Source organism: Hippocampus guttulatus, chromosome 16 (genome assembly GCF_054856545.1).
Source record: "Hippocampus guttulatus isolate MCC_2025c chromosome 16, RoL_Hgut_1.0, whole genome shotgun sequence".
Taxonomy (NCBI): Eukaryota; Metazoa; Chordata; class Actinopteri; order Syngnathiformes; family Syngnathidae; genus Hippocampus; species Hippocampus guttulatus.
Window position 1 is genome coordinate 11,049,923 of NC_141276.1, and position 14,209 is coordinate 11,064,131.

Consider the following 14,209-nt stretch of genomic DNA (forward strand, 5'->3'; position numbering starts at 1 on the left):
GACTCTTCTGATTGGCCGGTTCGTAGTAGGGGGCGGAGTATATAGTATGTTGATGCACAATGTGGGCATCAATTTAGCGAATGCTATTGGTTGAATTCGGCGTCTATTTGGCAAATCACACTCACCCGGTTGTTGTGTTGAAAGCCTACAATTGGTCGCTCTTTTCGTGATGTTTTACTGATGCCGCTACCCGGCGAGGAGGGAAAAAAGCGTATAGGACAGGGCCTCCTTTTGCAACACTCAAGCATTTTGACCACTGTCGCCCACTCCTCCTCGTTTCCGCCTTAGCGGTGCAGTGCTAACAAATTTGCAAACATTCGCTGCTTCAATAGGAACGTTCAAGAATTGGCCACCTGTTGAAGGAGCAAGCCTTGCATTAGCCAGCGGTTTAATACATTAAATTGCCCAGCACATTGGGCACAAGCAGGAACAGGCCCCACTGTGGCATTTATAATTTAAATCATTAAAAAATGAAATCAAAGCAGAGATTTTTATTCAAAATAAAGTTTTACGTGAAAAGACCATTGTGATCACTGTCATTACAGGGGTAGGGGCTTTAATTCTATTTTTAAATGAACTAAATTAAAATTGAATTACATGTAAATTTAAGAGGAAAAAAACCAACTAGAATTACAACACAGCATCAGTTGTGGGGCTTTGATTTGATTTTTGTGGTATAGCAAACGGTGGGCATTTTTATTTTTAAGTTCAGTTTAAAATTAATTTTAATATTAAAAACAAAAAAGTACGATCAAAATTCAATTATAATCTTTTGAATTCCGTTTTTATATTCAAATAAAAATAATTTTAAAATAATGCTTAAAACCTTTCCAAGTACAAAATTGCATGAAAACCCACCCGATTGTGGTACACGCAGAATGGGGTAATTGGATTTTTAACTTAAGAAAAAAATACATTAGTTACAAACCCAGATATGTTGTGAACCATTTTAAAAATTAACATAAAAAATATTTTTTTGCGGCATTGTTTTGATTTTAACTCATCCATTTCCCCAAAAGACACTTTGTATGTAAAACTGGTTAAAAAAAACTGATTAGTTTAAAAGTGGGTCCCCTCCCATAGTTTTTTTAAAAAATGGCATTGCAGTCATGAAAACACCAACAAAACCCACAAAAAGCCACCAAAAACCAGTATACAAGTTCTCTGTATTTTTTAATTTCTATGCTTTTAACAGAGACAAATGGCAATGGGTTGAACTGGTGAACAACAAATAGAATATCCTTGTTATTAGTTTCACATGTTTCTCTCTCATTTTTTTTTAAACATGGGAATGATCTGATCTGCTGCTGTGCAAACACATCCAGTGAAAGGATATGGTGCAAAACATCCCTGATCCTTTCCTTTAAAAACAAACAAAATCATACATCATAGAGCTATATTTTTCAGCAAAAACAGTATGAACAAAAGAAAAGTGATTAATGACAATGGTGTAAAAAAAAAAAAAAAAAACAAGTCTGTACAGCTATTCTGAGTTTATAAGGGAGTGGCCTCATGTGGCCAGCTTGGACCTTTTTTTTCTCGATAAATCCTTAATTACTTAATTTACTACTTCATGGACTGAAATTGCATGCCTTTCCTTCTCTATCCTACCCGGCGACACTTTTTTGAAAAATCTTTTTTTTCCCTAAAATGATTCAAGGTTTTGGTGTCACGTATCTGCGTACTTATGATTTGTTTTTGTTTTTCCTGATCGCTTCCTGAGTTTATCTCAGTGGATGGGCGCTGACGTGTCGTCATCACCAGACTAAAATGGAGGATGCAGACAAACGTGGAAACAGAACGGAGAAGAGGAGACGGCGGCCGAAAAAAGTCGAAAAAACCCTGAAAGACTGCAGAGAGATATGTTTCCATGTGGATTGACACCCTGTTTGCCTTATAATCACCATCATTATTATTCTTATTACTATCGACTCCATGCACGCTTAGTATGTTACGCATAATGAATGTTAATTATGTCTATGGCTCTTATTATCCCCTCAACCCCCCCCCCCCAAAAAAAACAAGCACAGGCAAACAAATACCGGCCGCAGTATCTTTCACGTCTCCTCTGGTTAGTTGTCATGGTAACCGCTCAACCCGGTAGTATTTCCCATTTCAGGCTACGTTCACACTTGTGGTTCAGTATTCTGGCCTGGACCAAAAGCATTTTGATGTAAGAAAAAAAAAAACCAGCGAGTCTCAACCAGACATTTTGTGTAACGTGCTGTGAAACATTTACAATTTCTTGTTTTAAGGGTGGTCTGTGTTCCCATCACACTCAAATAAACCAAACCGTGCCAGAGTTCACTTAGGAGAGGTCTTTCTTGTTTTACACTTGGCATTTTTGTTTATTCAGCCACTCGTGCCGTTTAACATTTGTAATTTGTCGTCTGAACGTCAGTCCGTGTTCACACTGTGCCGGCTCTCTGGTTGACTTAAGCCTTTTATGCTCACCATGAGCATGGATGCCAAAAGCTTCTCTCCAGGTTGCGACCTAATTAGACGACGTTTTGGTGTGACAAACACCGTTGACACTACAGCTCAACAGAACCAAACTGTGCCAGAGTTCACTTTTGAGCGCGTTCATTAGGGCTGCCAAGATTAATCGACTAGTCATGACCAGCTCGACAGTCAAAATCGTCGACAATTAAATTTTTCTGTCGAACCCGCCTTGTCTCGGCTATGACGCACATGCGCAGTAGTGGCAACCCGGGTCATCTGTGATGGAAACAGAAGCCTTGTGGGTAATGCGGCCAGCGTCATGCCCGAAAGTTCGGGCGCGTTTCACCCAAAATACATCCATGCGCACCAAATCCAGCAGACACTTAAACAGCTTCTTCCCTCTAGCCATTAACTCCCTAAACAGTCACTGACGTAGTCACTCTTCTTGTACAACAAATACTGCTACTGGTCACTCTAAAATGGTTCAATGATTTTCTGCACCAACTGTACAAATTGTCATAGTATTGTATTCTACCACTGATCACTTTAGCTCTGCTTGATACTTTGCACATTGTCTCACAGTTGTCACTGGGTGGTACCACCGCACTACGGTTCACTTACATTACGAAATGTCCTTCCATACCTATTTGTCATGTCCTTGTTTACGATGATACTAATGCAGCGTGTTATACCGGAGACAAATTCCTTGTTTGTTCTACAAACTTAGCCAATAAAGATGATTCTGATTCTGATACTTAAAACACCATGCAAACCTGCCTTTTGGTGGCATCGCGGCGGTGATAAACGAGCATCTAAAAAAGGAAGCACTTTGTGGCTGATGTCCAATTTCATTTCTGACATCGGGACAATCGTCTCTGGAAGCTAGCATTAGCGCACACAGGCTCCTATGTGAGTATTCCTGCAACTTTGCATAGTGTATCGTTTTTGGTTCCATTTTAAAAATGCATTCAACATTTACAGATACAAATGTTATGTACACCGTATCACCTTCAATTTATTCTAACTTGAATGTATCATCATCCTAATTGTGATTAATTTTTGTACATAGCTTGAAATATTCAAGAGCAGCTGCTGGCTGGTGCCATTGTGGCAGCCCTAATATTCAGACCTGTCGACTCGTACACAGGTCCCGTTTGGTTAGTGTTCACGCTTGGCATTTTTGTGCTGTCTAATATTGCTGATTCGTCGTTTTAACGATGATTCGCATTCAACGTCAAGTGAACCGAACCTTGCCAGATTGTACTTGCAAGCCAACAGACACCATGTTCATACCTGTACTTTGGCACGCTAGTCTGGCTGGTTTACTGTTCATACGAGGCATTTAATCATCCTAACAAAAGCCGCACAGTTAAAAAAATTTTTGTCATAATAATACAATCAGGGATGGCAATGGCGAGTGATGAAAAAAGCGGAAAGGGGCGTGGCCTCGACGGGGCGACCAATCACAACAAGTAAGACATCATACACGTCCAAGCGCAGGGCTGTTTACAATCGGAAGACGGAAAGACTGATCGGGAGAGTTCGTGAAAACTCGACGATAAGGTACCTGACCCCCGCTAAAATTTTCTAAACGGATTTAGACGATTCACAAAAATGATCAATTTAAGAAATAAAACAGCGGATTTCCACGTATCCGCGGAAAATTGCCATCCCTGTACAATTGCAGACTTGCGCCATCATTGGACTGTGTTTTGCACAATGGAAACTGAACTGTGCCAGAGTTCCCCCGCATGCAGACTATTCTCACACATGTACCGGTAGTTCAGTACTCTGCTCCAATTCACTTGATGTCCACGTTAGATAGTTTTTTCCCCAAAAAATTGCCGCCGCATTCATACTAACCCATCTTTCTAAACCTGATTGGACCGCGTTTATGAACATTTCATTTTTTGTTAAAGCTCCTTGTTCCCTTGCATACATTATTTTTAGATTCTAGCTATTTTTAAACAAGTTTAAATGTCAGGAAACGATACTAAAATGCAATTTTAAAATGCATCCGAACATGGATGTTGATCTTTTCCGCACTTTTTGCTGTCATTCTAATGCTGGTCCATATCCAAACCAGCAAGTGTGAACGTGGCCTGAGCGCCATTGAGCCATGTGGCAGTTGAACATTATCGCGGCTGATTTTAGCCTGCTTTCTTGCATCTTTTACAGACTGCAGTCGAGTGATCTGGACCGGTGTTCGGAATTGCGGAGACCGTTCAAGATAATCCCACCCTCCAGCGCACCTCATTTAACAACTAGTTAAGTGCGTCTTTCACAAGCTTTTCACAAGGTCATTGGCGTCATCTTTGAGGGGCTGATGTGGGGAATGCCTCATTCCATGCGGATTCTTTATTCATCTTAAAAAAAGGACATGTCGCTTTCAAATATCTACAAAATTAAAAAGTATTTCACATTTTAAATCGCTTCTTTTTTGACTGGCTAGCGCCTATGCACCCACCCAGCCAGCATGCGCTAAATAAGCCCCCGCAATCCCACCCCAACCTAACACGCAAGCCACCATCCTGAGAAGACGACATAGAAAATGCAAGTGAGTACACCTCAAAGGTGGACACAGCTTATTTTGCCAAGAGGCCGAAAGGAGAATGAGAAGATAAACTTCCTGTGTGACGACGTGCACACAGACCAGGAGGGGAATAAATGAGTGAAACGTATGAGGGAGAAAAAGACATTTGGGAGGTAGGAAGGAAGAAAAAAGATCATCAAAGGGCATCAGGCGAACTTGGGGTGGAGCGGGGGGAATGAGTCAGTAGTGGGTGTTATTTCTTAGCCTTAGCAGCCTTGGCGGAATTTCGTGGCGGGGTCACGGGCCTTCCCGATCCCATCCCAGCACCGCCGCCATACGGATACAACTTCTTATCTGCCGGTTTCAGGATCTGAGACACACGGACAGAAAGGTGGCAAAAATGCTTTGGACAGTTTTCTTTGTGTGCGAGTTGTCAAAATGTCACACATTCTGTGAAATATCTCACTCTCTCTCTCTCTCTCTCACACACACACACGCACACACCTGGAAGGAGCACATGAGCGTCTCATCTACGCTCATCATGGCGCCGGCGTTGTCAAACTCTCCGCAGTAATTGGGAGCAGAGAACAGTGTGACCAACTGCCTCTTGGCAAAGAACTCATACCCGTCTTCCACCACCTGCACAAAGGAAAAAAGGGGCATTGGTAATCACAAACCATTAAAAAAAAGGTTGAAATAGGGTGTGTTAGAAGTGCACCCGGTATTAAATATGATACACATCACCTTCCTAAAATAATGACGAGTCATTTTTTCAGTCTTTTTTTTTCCAGAAAAAAAAAACTGAACCAATTACAGACTCATTATATTCATTCATCATTTCCGGCATATAATTGAATTATCTGTTTAACGAAGGATGTAGTTGCACAATAGTAGTTGTCAAAGATGGGCATTCCGTCCCTGGGACGGAACGGTCCATCCGATGCCCATTTTTAGGATGAAGGTTTTTTTTTTTAAAGGACATAATTAGGTTTCCGTCCGTCCCCTTAATCGGGTTAAGCATGTGGTGTCGGGAGGCAAAACAACAAAACCAGAGTGTAGCCAAACACGCTATTTTCTTAACATGCTATTTCATCTCAACACTTTTTATAGCAACACTGCCACCTAGTATAAAGTCAGGGAACATAGAGTGCCTACGGACATCCATTTCACCAATGATCAATCCAGCCGGTTATGAAAGCTGGCTCTGTTGTATGTCTCTGGGTACCCGCCCACCATGCTGATGGCCCGGATATCTAAAAGTAAAGTTTTTATTTATCATTTTATTTTATCAAAGTAACTATTTTTCTGGTGTTAAATACTAATGTTGAGTTGTGACTGAGAAAGACATTAAAGATATAAAGAAACAGTGATGTCATTTTTGTTTGATTGATGTCCAGTCTTATCTGCAGTACGGTAGGCAGGCGTACGTGCGATCAATCCGTCAATGTTTGCATCGGAGAGTCCTGCATATTTTTTTCCAAAGTTTGTCATTGTGTAATGTTGTGAGACATGTCATGTGATTTGTATTTGTTGGACGACGCGTTTCTCTCATGAAGTGCCGAGCTTTGTAGTGAGCGCCTCAGTGAGGAGGAAAACACCCTAAAATCCCTAAGAATTTATACGGGTTTAGACTGTCATGTTGCATAAGGCAAGTGAGAAAGGACATATTAAATTTATTTCGGCAACTAAAGAGGCATTTGAATTGTTTCATACAAGATTCCACGGGGGCCATAAACTCTTTGGAAATCTAAAATGAATAGAAATATTCATTTCCATTTTCAATTCTGTAGCAGACAATTGTTGAACCGGGTCTAAGCGATATAAGATAAGAAAACCTTTATTAGTCTCGCAATGGAGAAATTCCCAATTCACAGCAGCAAAGTTATGAAAGGAAGAAGTAGAACAACAAAATATAGGAGCTGCTGGAAAGGCAGCCACTCACGCGGCGCCATTTTGAAGTCAAAATAACAACAGATAGGACACAGACAGTCGTGCAATCTTCACCAATTTTCTGCATACACTTTGTTGTCTGAAGCAGTTATAGATGAAAGAGGAGAGGATCAAAGTGTCCTTTCACCAGTGGATCAGAGACGGCATGCTGAAAATGTGCACACGTCTGCTACAAGCTAAGTTTTGAAAGCAAACACGAAGCTGTAGCGTCCATTGACGAAAAGAGATTAGTTCACTTCTCCTGTCCCACGTAATCCGCTTCAAATATGTCAGCCGATCCGCCATATTGTATGTGGCTTTAATATTAGATATGAATTTGGCAAATAATATTGTAAAACAGAGCTAGTATATTACGTAATTTGCTTGATGATGAATCTCGAAGGAGGAAGCATATTCACAATTTCTTCACTTTGCTACATTCAATATGGCTGCGCCGTCGGCGTACTCAAGAAGTCTTTGAATATGTAATGTGAATGTTTTCAATGATCATACTTGTGGTTGTCACATAAGGCACCGTTCAAGATGGGATCAGCTGTGTTACGTGAATGTATGGCGCAAAGTAAGTGCTGTCTTGTCTCCGGTGTGTATCAAAATGGTCTGTGCACCAATTAATTGGTGCACAGACCATTTTGATACATTAGACTTGCGCGTAGCGTTTATGAAGGAACATTGGAGAAGCACACAACATAAAATAGGGTCAAAATGGCTCATCTCGAGGTGTACAGAATATGAAATGTGGTACATAAAAGGTGCACAGCTCATAAAACTTATGAGCATCGACCATGAAATAAGGTACATTTTGGTTTGTATAACGATTAGCCAACAGAGCAATTAAGGCAAATTTAGAGGCAGAGACCGGAAGATACCTCAGAAGTTAATCAACCATTGAATTGCAAATTTAGAAGTGTGCAGATCATAAAATCTAGTTTGTTTAGAGGTGCACAGAGCAGTCACTATGTGGTAGAAGATTGTGTAACAGCCATGAAACAGGGTACATACTATATGGAAATAGTGTGCATCAGCGGTGCAGCTCACCACCAATAACGGGACACTGATCATTAACTCATTCACTCCCAAAGACGTTTTTAAACGTCTTTTCATACTTGGTCTAGAATTGGCTGGTACTGAATGAGTTAAAAAAGGTGTAAAACGTGTGAAATGTATAGGCCATTAAAAACGATGCAGGCCATTAATATTGTCAAAACACAGCACATTCCAAGTGCACAGACTATTACATTCATAACGAATAGTCTGTGCACCTCTGATGCACTCAATCTAAGGGTCGGTGAGTCAACAGTATGCTGAGAGGTGCACAGATCTCGAAATTAGGTACTTTGGTGGTGTCTCGACAGTTAAATGAGGAGAGCTTAAACACGCGTAACGAATAGTCGCCCACCCCCCAGCTCACCTGATGTGCCCGACATATGAGGTCCATGTCGTGCTTGTGTAGAAACTTGGCCACCACATCAGCGCCGAACGTGAAGGAGACGCCGCGGTCGTTCTCACCCCAGCCGAGCACGTCTTTGTCGGGGTCAGCCCACAGCAGGTCGCACAGCAGACCCTGGTCGGGCACGTCGGTGGGCCGCATGACTCGGCGGATCTGCTCCATGGACTGGAGGTCTGGCGACAAGCCTGGGGTTGGGGGGGGGGGGGGGGGGGGGGGTGGACATGTCAGTCAGTAGACATGCTGAGGTCACTTCATTAGAGTATGTTATCCTAGCCGGGGTACAAACATACAATTTTTTAGCATCTTAATCACGTTTTTACATATTAGAGAGCCTAATCCCCTTTTCCAGTGTGCATAAATGTCATAAAGTTGGTGATGAATGATTACGTGCGTACTCACACTTGGCGTATTTGCAGACCCCCAACCCCTCGTATTTTTTTTGTGTATTTTACATGTTGCAAGAAATTTTGCTGGTGATAATCGGGCCTTTGCTGACTTTGAAGGCAAAGTCTAACTTGGCAAGATTGTCGGTATGTGTGGACGCCGCTTGAGTGCCAGTGGAACGTGTCGCTACCTCCATGACAGCAGAAGATCTTCTCGTCTACAATAGCAGCCACCGGTAAACAGTTGAAGCAGTCTGTGAAGGTCTTCCACAGTTTAATGTTATACCTTCGCTTGCCTGAAACGCACAAAACACCCCCCAGGAAAATAAATAAATAAACCACAGAAGAACGAGCGACTATCAATTTGTGGCCCATTCTGCTCACACTCGTCATAGAAGCCGTAAATTCGGTTGATGGAGGCGCACTCGTGGTTGCCGCGCAGCAGGAAGAAGTTCTCCGGGTACTTGATCTTGTAGGCCAACAGTAGGCAGATTGTCTCCAGGGACTGCTTGCCTCGGTCCACGTAGTCGCCCAGGAACAGGTAGTTGCTCTCCGGAGGGAAGCCGCCGTACTCAAACAGTCGCAAGAGGTCGTAGTACTGGCCGTGGACATCACCTGCAGAGAGCGCCAGAGAGTAGCGCAAGTGCTTCTCAGGCAAAGCTATTGCAAAATGTATCCCATATGCTAATAGTGCCCTGAATTGTCCATGAACTAGTCATGTTTATAGTAGAACAGATAATTCGTAGAAAGTGGGTACACTAATAAATGTATTTCTGGTAAATATTGTCTCCTACTGCCTTCCACAAGTGTACGACATTTCTGCACACCGGTAGACCAACTAGGACACACCAGTGCAACTATTTCCTGTTCAGAGTCCAAACTGAGCATTTTATTTCCTGACCCAATAGTGCACTGAATTGTCCCTGTACTACTACACTCTTTGTGCTTACTCATACGACAACTGAGCTCAGTCGTCGAACAATGATGTATCACTAGCGCTGTTTTTTTTCCACTGCCGTGTGACATTCCTGTCATACAGTAGTTAGGCAGAAAAGTTTAACAGCCGTTTTATTAGTTAAGGTTTTTTTTCTCCACTATTGCTATCCACATTTTTGCGCACGAGTAGAATGACTCCAACGCAAGTAAACAATTTCATGTTGTGAAGCAAAAGGTTGCGCTCATTGACAACTGCATTCTACCAGACCGACTGGTGATGAGATTCCACTGGTTGCCATCCACTGCTGCACAAGTAGCGCTTCACAGATGTCAACTTTTGGAGAGTTTCTTGAGTCTGATAGTTTTTATATCATTAAAAGCTATTGTCTGAGCACTGTTGCACTAATTGGTTTATTTTTAACTGCACTTACGGCATGGGAAATAGTTACCGTACTCTTGAAAAGGTATCGGACATTTTTGGTGGATTTTCACAAAACAAAAGCATCTAAAACAGAGCTACAGCCAATACCTCTTGTAAAAATGAACGAGCATTTTTCAAGGTAAGATGGCGACAGGCGTTTTCAGATAAAAGAAACGGTTGAAATGCATCCGGTAAAATTTGACAGAACAGCTTGAGCCAGGCATTCGCATCTGTGCAAATGCTCCGAATGCAAACAGCTCTACCTCAATTTGAACTCGGAAAGAACTGTGTGTCTGCGTGTGCGTGCGTGATTGTGTCTTGAGCTCACCGCAGATTTTGAGGGGGGCCTCCAGCTCCAAAAGGATGGGCTGGCTCAGGAAGATCTCACGAGATTTGAGGCACAGCCCGCGGATCTCGCTCTCAGTCAGCTGCACGTTCTTGCCGGGTCGAGAGCCCTTGACTGCAAGGCGAAATGTAGACCGAGATGAAGAGGGACACATGAATGCGCACAAGGCCAGAACACCTCCCACACACAAAACGCTGCCAGAACAAAATAACTCCTCACACTCATAAGATGAACTCAGTTTGACAGGTGTGTCATCCTAAAAAGCAAGGTAACACATTCACACGCATCGAGAATAGAAAATTAAATAAGATCTAAAAATGGTCCATAAGATATGCACAGACCATTAAATGTGATGCATAATTGGGCTATAGTAAACATGCGCCAATATGGCACATTTCAGGTGTGCGGTCCATTAAATATAATTTCAAAAATATGGTCCAAAGATTAGAAATTCTAAATGCGATGCTGATTACATTTAGTCCAAATGTGATGTATTTCAGAGGCCAGGGAGCTTAAAATATGTCAATGTGGCACATTCAGTAACATCACATGGTGCAGTGAACTCCCACATATTTGTACCTTCTTTGAGGGACCCCATCTTCAGTTATCTGCTGAAATTTGCAGCTTCAATCAGGCACAGACACACAGCAAAGGGCTGTCATGATGCACCGTGTGACTTTGCACTCCTCCCACAGCCATACCGCACTTGTCCTGCACACCCGCTGTGTTGTTTTATGATGAACTCTCTTTCACTCTACTTCCTGTATTCTGAGTAGTGACGACTAAAAATCACAAGATTCCCTTGATAATCATGGATGTTGCTGGTAGCCAAATATTATATGACATTCTAAGAAAGGTCTGCAGACACGCTGATATGCTACAACTGAGCCAATGGAGGTCGGAGTAGAGCAGCTACTTAAAATGGAGGCCTGAAATGGTGAACGCGAGCCTAAATATGAGCAGCGCTGTTCCTAGTGCCTCCTAAAGCAGGATTAAAGTCAGATTAGCTGTAACACAGGGCCGCAACACAGCTAACTTTGGAGTTAACCGTGCCGCTAATAGGACAAGTGATGTGACAAAGACCGTGTGGGGTTGGGATACCACCCTCTGGCGCAGATACAAAGGAAAAAATATATATAAAAACCACACTATGGCATGTTCAGTACAATGACGGTCAGACACATTGACAATCAGAATGCCACAAAATAAATTTTAATCACATACACACAAAAAATACGCACAACCACAGGTTGCACATAAAAAAATCTCTCTTGCACACACAAAATGTCAGACATATGTACAATCGGCATCACACAAAGTCATGTACATATGACAGTGAAGCAAACAACCAGATTAACAAAAAGCAAACACATACATGAAAATCACACACACTAGCAACCATGGTGCTCCCTATCAGTCACACAGGCAAAAAAAAATTGTTTTAAATCACACATCCTCAAAAAAAAACAAATACAAATCTTTTACGACCCCCTCAAAAAAAAAAACCACACATTCGCACACGAAAACAACAAAAACATAGTCCAACGCATCATGGACACACACAGCAAGTCTTGAGTTACTTGAGCATACCACAAATCCAATTGACTTGAGTTACTGGTTATCCCAACACGTTTAATTGGCTTGTTGTTGACACTCACTCATGAGAAAGTGGACATACTATACAGCACAATCAATCATTGATCTATCATTTTGAAACATAAGTGTCTGTGTGTGACTACGGTTATACTTTGCCACCACACAATACCAACAAGCAATTGCTTGTTATAGTCTGCAATAAAAAAAAAGAAAGAAAAGACACACGGAAGGTCAGCAGGGTTGCATAAGAGTATATAAATACTGCCACTATCTGCCTTGTTTACACACACACACACAAGCTGGTCTGCAGTCAAAGTCAACAGCAGTTAGTATGACTGCTGTGCTTGCTGTTTTTTTTTTTTTTCGTGTGTGAATAATCCAAGTCAGCGCCTTCAGATCAACTCTACAAAGCCAACATTCACTCATTTAACCTACGGAGCACCGGTGACCACACAACTGTCCATTTTTTTTGCCAATTTGTCACCATGAAAACATTTTTTGAATCCAAATTCTATAGCATTTTTTTCCTTACCACGCACTGGTTACAAATGTCTGACAGCTTATTTTAAATCATGGCTTTCTTCGTATTACACCATTAAAGGAAGGTTATGTCCAGTATTATACAGCCTCCTGGTGGCTGAAAGACACCAGAAGAAACCAAAAACTGTTTCTTTAATTTCGATTCAACTATGCTATAACAGAACGGTTTTAACAAATTATTAAAGAACGTCATTTTCTTAATGAAAACACTTTTTTGTTAGTGCTTTTGGGATTCGTTATTATAATTCAGGTTGACATTAATCGGTACCCAAGATGTACGATTTCTTATGACAATTTCTATTCATGTCAGTAGGTAAAGGCGATTTGGTAAGCGAGTGTTTTAAGTTACAAACCTGGTCACTGAACTATTAAGTCAGGGCATCACTGTATACTGTATAAAATAGAGACAAAACCAAAATTCATAACTAAAGTCAAGACCGTTAACATTTGCTAAAAGCTATCTAAAGCTTTGGTTAAATTGCTACCACCAGAGCACACAAGCGTGTGTGTGTGTGTGTGTGTGTGTGTGTGTGTGTGTGTGTGTGTGTGAGAACTCAACACTTGATAAGATTTACGCTTGTCTTAAGTGTCCACAGGGTTTTCCTTGTCTCTTCGTTACACAATCAAGTGGTCGACTGTGAATAATTAAAAAAATACTTTACATCTGTCTACTATGTCTCTATTTAAAGCAACTTTCTCTAATGGATATAATTGCAGCATTGATCTCGTGTTAATGCTTATTAGTGTGCAGTGGTGGTGTTTGTTTTCTGTCATTCAATGGGCTCGGATTCGCGCACGTCCCCACGCTCACAGCATAAACACACACGTTATTGGCATAAAACACACACATTGCTGTCGTTATTGCTCCTCTCACCTTCCAAAAGACGCTGAATGATCGAGTCGATGTTTAATTTGTCCGGCTCCGCCATTTTCTGATGATTCTCTCACGAGCTTTACGACGCCCGTTTGGCACACCTTCAATTTCATTTACAGAACAAAATAAACCAACAAAAAAAACTGTATCAGATAGAAGTTTCACAATCATCCACGAATCGAAACCTCGAAGCATAACATTACATATCGTTAAAATTAGCTAAGCACATTACTCACAGCCTCATTCTATTCACTCTGCGCTCATGCTAACTTGTTAGCACTTTAGCCAAGCGGGTCACATAGCCAAACAAGCGACAGTGACAAGTTAGCTTGCATTTTCGTACCTTATCAGAATAACAGCTCTGCCGGCGTGTTAGTTTAAAAAATACGATGACGCGAAGAAATTTCCTGAGCTTGGCCGCGGCTTCGGTTCCCTTGTGCCTCGTCCTCCGGGAACTTTAAAAGCAGGCCGGGTTAAGCTCGCCGCCGTTCGTACTCGGAGTGTCTCCGGTCGGTTGTCCTACGTCGAAGAGGGCCGGAATCAAACTGAATGACGTCATCAGATTCTTAAATCATGATTGGACGAAGGCGTTTACACGCTGCACTATGATTGGCGGCATCGTGGATTGGGTTGAAAGAGCACGCCCCGCCCCTTGGAGACGTCAATCGCGTCAATATAGTGGTGTCCAATGCGAAACTCGAAGGGCGCCATCTTGCGTGTAGAAACCAAATTGTACAAGCA

General features: G+C 41.9%; 1 protein-coding gene across 1 annotated transcript; it reads right to left on the reverse strand.

The window, feature by feature from the left end:
* Nucleotides 1-1,156: 1,156 nt before the first annotated feature.
* On the reverse strand, nucleotides 1,157-13,990 carry ppp1caa (protein phosphatase 1, catalytic subunit, alpha isozyme a). Its single transcript, XM_086132520.1, has 8 exons — nucleotides 13,812-13,990; nucleotides 13,469-13,569; nucleotides 10,441-10,572; nucleotides 9,140-9,370; nucleotides 8,947-9,051; nucleotides 8,334-8,557; nucleotides 5,480-5,614; nucleotides 1,157-5,345 (listed from the first exon to the last, which is right to left on the reverse strand). Exons 2-8 carry the CDS (start codon nucleotides 13,521-13,523, stop codon nucleotides 5,229-5,231), a joined length of 999 nt encoding a protein of 332 aa, XP_085988646.1. The 5' UTR covers nucleotides 13,524-13,569; nucleotides 13,812-13,990; the 3' UTR covers nucleotides 1,157-5,228.
* Between the last annotated feature and the right edge of the window lie 219 nt (nucleotides 13,991-14,209).

Coding starts and splice junctions, on each gene's coding strand:
- ppp1caa (XM_086132520.1), bottom strand. CDS start 13,523: ATGGCGGAGCCGGACAAATTAAACATCGACTCGATCATTCAGCGTCTT. Junction 10,573..13,468: donor CATTCAGCGTCTTTTGGAAG/GTGAGAGGAGCA, acceptor TTCGCCTTGCAG/TCAAGGGCTCTCGACCCGGC. Junction 9,052..9,139: donor TTACGGCTTCTATGACGAGT/GTGAGCAGAATG, acceptor TGTGCGTTTCAG/GCAAGCGAAGGTATAACATT.